General features: G+C 50.5%; 1 protein-coding gene across 2 annotated transcripts in view; it reads right to left on the reverse strand.

Annotated features, from left to right (window-relative positions):
- The window catches only part of LIN9 (lin-9 DREAM MuvB core complex component), a 50,143-nt gene extending 47,957 nt beyond the window's left edge, over positions 1-2,186 (reverse strand). For both annotated transcript variants that reach the window (XM_044290861.1, XM_044290860.1), the window contains exon 1: positions 1,955-2,186. In XM_044290861.1, coding sequence (XP_044146796.1) covers positions 1,955-2,051 — 97 coding nt within the window. In that variant the 5' untranslated portion in view covers positions 2,052-2,186. The remainder of the gene's footprint in view (positions 1-1,954) is intronic.
- Positions 2,187-6,000: the final 3,814 nt, after the last annotated feature.

A 6,000-nucleotide genomic window follows, 5' to 3' on the forward strand; every position in this document is an offset into this window, starting at 1 on the left:
GGTGGCCCATTGTAGAAATGCCTACTCCGCAAAACGGACAAGAATAGGACATGTTATATTTGTTTTGCAAGGCCACGAAACGGAGCAACAGATGCAGTCAGTACACAGAGTGCTGTCCGCATCTTTTGCGGCCCCATTGAAGTGAATGGGTCTGTATCCGAGCCGCCAAAACTGTGGCTCGGGTGCGGACCAGAACAACAGTCGTGTGCATGAAGCCTTAATCAGAGAAGAAGAAAAAAACTCAGATACGGAAAAACGGACTGTAAAACAAACCTGGATGGGAATACTTTTATAATTGCATTAAAATGTGAAAAAATGGAGAAAACATCAAACCCCGGGTTAGGGTAAACAGCCGGGGGGCATCAGCCGGGATCAGAGCGACCACCTGGTGCTGAAAGGACAGCAGGAGAACAGTCCCTGTCCACACAGCAGCACGTCTCCAAACCCGGCCAAATCTGCAGCACTGAAATGAGAATGCTCCGGTGCCAGCACAGCCTACCATAAACAGCAGCAGTGACCCGGACAGCTCCTCCGACACCGGGGAGGGATGTTTTGGGTTTCAGCAGAGGACTATTCATATCGGGGAAGGGGGTGGGGGATAAACAGGTCGACCCCTCGTACTAGGAGTGACAGCTATACGGGCTGGGCTTACACACTACAACTCTGAACATCCATCCTAATGAGGATGATGATGACTGGGCACAACACAAGGATTCTCCTCGTTACAGACACTCCCGTCTGTGAGGGCGATTTCTACAGCGATGAAGAAACTCAATCTCAGCGCAAAAGAAAAAAAAATAATCAGAAAAATTAAAACTGCAGTATAGGGCACTATAACAACCGAAAAGCAAATGCACCGCACAAATAAAAAGTCACCTCTGTGGAATCTGCCGGCGCTATACGGTGTATAAAACGGTGATAAATACACTGCACGGCGGTGTCCGCTAGGTCGGGTGCGGGTACGACAGGATCCCCGAGGCTGAGGCATGATATCACCCCTTACAGAAGTGGAGAGTCACCGCACATGACAGCAGGGGGTGCTAGAACGGTACTTGTGCGGTCCCCAGACTGACCCCTCTGATTTACAGTGCAGGCATCTCCTGACAGGAAGGCTGATGCTGACTACAGAGGGGCCATGATGACATTTTGGAGGGGGTCTCACCTGTCATACAGCATTAGCTGGGGTCCTGCAGCAGGTGAGGAAGACTAGGGGCCTGGGGGGCATCTACCAGGGGTGCCAGTGTAGAAGCGGGCACAGACCCTGTGCCTTCAGCTCCTATGCAAGACAATGCGTCTCCATGGTTACAGACTACAAACTGAAACCTAAGCGCAATAAAGCCCAATTTTGAGGTGTCCCTAGGCACAGTATTGGGGAGTCCGGCCCCGAGCTTCAAGTATTTCCATTTACCACCGATTGGGGGCTTCCGCTCTAATGTGGGGGTCCTGGTCATACAGGACGTTAGGAATGCTGACTGGACCCTATATCGGTTGTCACCCAGCTTTCCCACATACGGATATAACTATTAATAGACTGACACAGGACAGCGACTTAGATACACTGAGCGCCTTTTTTTATTTTGGGGTACTGTTGTACATGGGATTTGGGGGTCCTACCTTTGTTTACATAGGCACAAACCAGGAATAAGCCCCCCTGAGGGGTCCAGCCCCCTCTAGCAGGATGCACAGTGCTGTTATGGCACGCCCCCTCTGGGGTCCAGTCAGGTTTTGGGGTGCAGGACCCCCCCACTGCGCAGCGCCGCCCTCCACCTATTGTTTACAGCGGCAGCGCCCTCTAGTGTCCGGAGCTGCTGAGGACGCTCAGGTGACAGAGCCGCCGCTGTGCCGGGCGCCCGGGGCTCTCAGTGACAGGGGCCGGCCCCCCCGGTCTTCTCCGCTCCGGCTGTCTCTCCGGCTTCTCCCCCCTCTGTCTGTCACTCTGCCTTCTGTCGCTTACCTTCCACGTCCGCCAGATCCGGGCCCTGCACGTCGTCTTCGTCCTCCGCCTCGGCTCCGGTAGCCGCGGCGGTACGCGCCGCCTTCATCCGCTTCATGTTGCCGAGTCACGGGCAGGACGAGCCTCCGTTGGGTTTGAACTCCCCTCTCTGCGCCGCCATTCGCGATCCCGCTCGCGTTGCTGGGCGAGAACGTGACGTCACCACAAACACACGACGCGGCGTGCGTGCGCGCGTCCGCGGCGGCGCGAGGACGCGCCACCAGACTAGGGGGGTGGGGTCACGCATGCGCTTCCCGTCCAAAGTGGAGACGCTTTCCCGAGAACGTGAGGATTGCGGCTGTGGAGGCGAGAAGCCGCTCCTGTGGCTACAGAGAGAGATATGACGTCAAAGAATAAATATATTATTACAGCAACGTCACTTTCTTTACAGGAAATTTTATATTTTGCGCGCAGTGTGAGCGACCAGATAATGGCGGACTATTCTGGGGATCGGTCATCAATATTAAAGGCGCGGCGCCAATCCGCTGGGACATTTTATCTGCCTGCCTCTGAGTGTGTAGCTTCCCTGTAAGTTGGAATTCGTCCGCTTTTCCGGTTTTTGGGCAGATGAAAGCCAGCTGGACCCCATCTGCGCTGTTTAAGCCGGTCCGCAGCGTCACTGGCCGTGTGGGATTGCATGGTCGGCTAATCAGCGCGGTGTCAATAGTTTAGGTCTCGGTGCGGCCCTTACGGCTGCGCGGTTCCTGATCGCAGCGCAACCACATCCTGAACGCCGCACGCAGCATGGTCGTAACCTAATGGGTTGACTCCTCCGATGTAACCATGCAAATGATCGGCCATCTATTTAAAGGCTATGTAATCCTTCATTTAATGCTCATTTTAGGCTTTTTTTTCAATTGGTTTTATTAAAAATATTGAGCCGTTCTGTCATAAAGGGTTAACTGTCTATCTGTGTGACTGGTGACCGTCGTCTAATAACCCTGATCTCTAAATTCTAAGAGGTCATAAACACTTATCTAAGCCATCACTACGATAAGACCGGAGCTATAGTGTTTATAAGGTCGGAGAGAAAATTCAGATCCTGCTACTAGAGAATCTCAGGGCCGCACAGAGACAGGGGCTCAATATTTGTAATAAAGACCAATTGAAAAAAATTATTTTCAGCTCGAAATGAGTACAATGCAATAATAATAAAAAAAAATGTCCCCAAAGGTGTATGTAGCCTTTAACCACCTCCGGACCGCCTAACGCACATGTGCGTTCCGGAGGTGGCAGGCTGGCGCACAGTCACGCATATACGCGTCATCTCGCGAGACGCGAGATTTCCTGTGAACGCGCGCACACAGGCGCGCGCGCTCACAGGAACGGAAGGTAAGCGAGTGGATCTCCAGCCTGCCAGCGGCGATCGTTCGCTGGCAGGCTGGAGATCCGAATTTTTTAACCCCTAACAGGTATATTAGACGCTGTTTTCATAACAGCGTCTAATATACCTCCTACCTGATCCTCTGGTGGTCCCTTTTGTTAGGATCGACCACCAGAGGACTCAGGTAGCTCAGTACAGTCCCACCAAACACTACACTACACTACACCCCCCCCCCCCCCCGTCACTTATTAACCCCTTATAAACCCCTGATCACCCCATATAAACTCCCTGATCACCCCCCTGTCATTGATCACCGCCCTGTCATTGATCACCGCCCTGTCATTGATCACCGCCCTGTCAGGCTCCATTCAGACGTCCGCATGATTTTTACGGATCCGATCCATGTATCCATGGATCCGTAAAAATCATGCGGACGTCTGAATGGAGCCTTACAGGGGGGTGATCAATGACAGGCGGGTGATCACCCATATACACTCCCTGATCACCCCCTGTCATTGATCACCGCCCTGTCAGGCTCCATTCAGACGTCCGCATGATTTTTACGGATCCGATCCATGTATCCATGGATCCGTAAAAATCATGCGGACGTCTGAATGGAGCCTTACAGGGGGGGTGATCAGTGACAGGGGGGTGATCACCCTGATTACCCTGATCACCCCCTGTCATTGATAACCCCCCTGTAAGGCTCCATTCAGACGTCCGCATGCGTTCTGTGGATCCGATCCATGTATCCATGGATCCGTAAAAAATCATGCGGATGTCTGAATGGAGCCTTACAGGGGGGGTGATCAGTGACAGGGGGGTGATTACCCTGATCACCCCCTGTCATTGATAACCCCCCTGTAAGGCTCCATTCAGACGTCCGCATGCGTTCTGTGGATCCGATCCATTTATCCATGGATCCGTAAAAAATCATGCGGATGTCTGAATGGAGCCTTACAGGGGGGGTGATCAGTGACAGGGGGGTGATCACCCTGATTACCCTGATCACCCCTGTCATTGATAACCCCCCTGTAAGGCTCCATTCAGACGTCCGCATGCGTTCTGTGGATCCGATCCATGTATCCATGGATCCGTAAAAAATCATGCGGATGTCTGAATGGAGCCTTACAGGGAGGGTGATCAGTGACAGGGGGGTGATCACCCTGATTACCCTGATCACCCCCTGTCATTGATAACCCCCCTGTAAGGCTCCATTCAGACGTCCGCATGCGTTTTGTGGATCCGATCCATGTATCCATGGATCCGTAAAAAATCATGCGGATGTCTGAATGGAGCCTTACAGGGGGGTGATCAATGACAGGGGGGGTGATCAATGACAGGGGGGTGATCAGGGAGTCTATATGGGTGATCACCCCCCTGTCATTGATCACCCCCCTGTCATTGATCACTCCCCCCCTGGTAAGGCTCCATTCAGCCATTTTTTTTGGCACAAGTTAGCGGACATTTTTTGTTTGTTTTTGTTTTTTCTTACAAAGTCTCATATTCCACTAACTTGTGTCAAAAAATAAAATCTCCCATGAACTCACCATACCCCTCACGGAATCCAAATGCGTAAACATTTTTAGACATTTATATTCCAGACTTCTCACGCTTTAGGGCCCCTAAAAAGCCAGGGCAGTATAAATACCCCACATGTGACCCCATTTCGGAAAGAAGACACCCCAAGGTATTCCGTGAGGGGCATATTGAGTCCATGAAAGATTGAAATTTTTGTCCTAAGTTAGCGGAAAGTGAGACTTTGTGAGAAAAAAAACAAGAAAAATCAATATCCGCTAACTTATGCAAAAAAAAAAAAATTTCTATGAACTCGCCAGGCCCCTCATTGAATACCTTGGGGTGTCTTCTTTCCAAAGTGGGGTCACATGTGGGGTATTTATACTGCCCTGGCTTTTTAGGGGCCCGAAAGGGTGAGAAGAAGTCTGGGATCCAAATGTCTAAAAATGCCCTCCTAAAAGGAATTTGGGCCCCTTTGCGCATCTAGGCTGCAAAAAAGTGTGACACATCTGGTATCGCCGTACTCAGGAGAAGTTGGGGAATGTGTTTTGGGGTGTCATTTTACATATACCCATGCTGGGTGAGAAAAATATCTTGGTCAAATGCCAACTTTGTATAAAAAAATGGGAAAAGTTGTCTTTTGCCAAGATATTTCTCTCACCCAGCATGGGTATATGTAAAATGACCCCCCAAAACACATTGCCCAACTTCTCCTGAGTACGGCGATACCAGATGTGTCACACTTTTTTGCAGCCAAGGTGGGCAAAGGGGCACCTTTCGGATTTCGCAGGCCATTTTTTACACATTTTGATTTCAAGGTACTTCTTACACATTTGGGCCCCTAAATTGCCAGGGCAGTATAACTACGCCACAAGTGACCCCATTTTGGAAAGAAGACACCCCAAGGTATTCCGTGGGGGGCACGGCGAGTTCCTAGAATTTTTTATTTTTTGTCACAATTTAGCGGAAAATGATGATTTTTCTTTTTTTTTCTTTTTTCCTTACAAAGTCTCATATTCCACTAACTTGCGACAAAAAATAAAAAATTCTAGGAACTCGCCATGCCCCTCACGGAATACCTTGGGGTGTCTTCTTTCCAAAATGGGGTCACTTGTGGGGTAGTTATACTGCCCTGGCAATTTAGGGGCCCAAATGTGTGAGAAGA

The sequence above is a fragment of the Bufo gargarizans genome, chromosome 4, assembly GCF_014858855.1.
Source record: "Bufo gargarizans isolate SCDJY-AF-19 chromosome 4, ASM1485885v1, whole genome shotgun sequence".
NCBI lineage: Eukaryota > Metazoa > Chordata > Amphibia > Anura > Bufonidae > Bufo > Bufo gargarizans.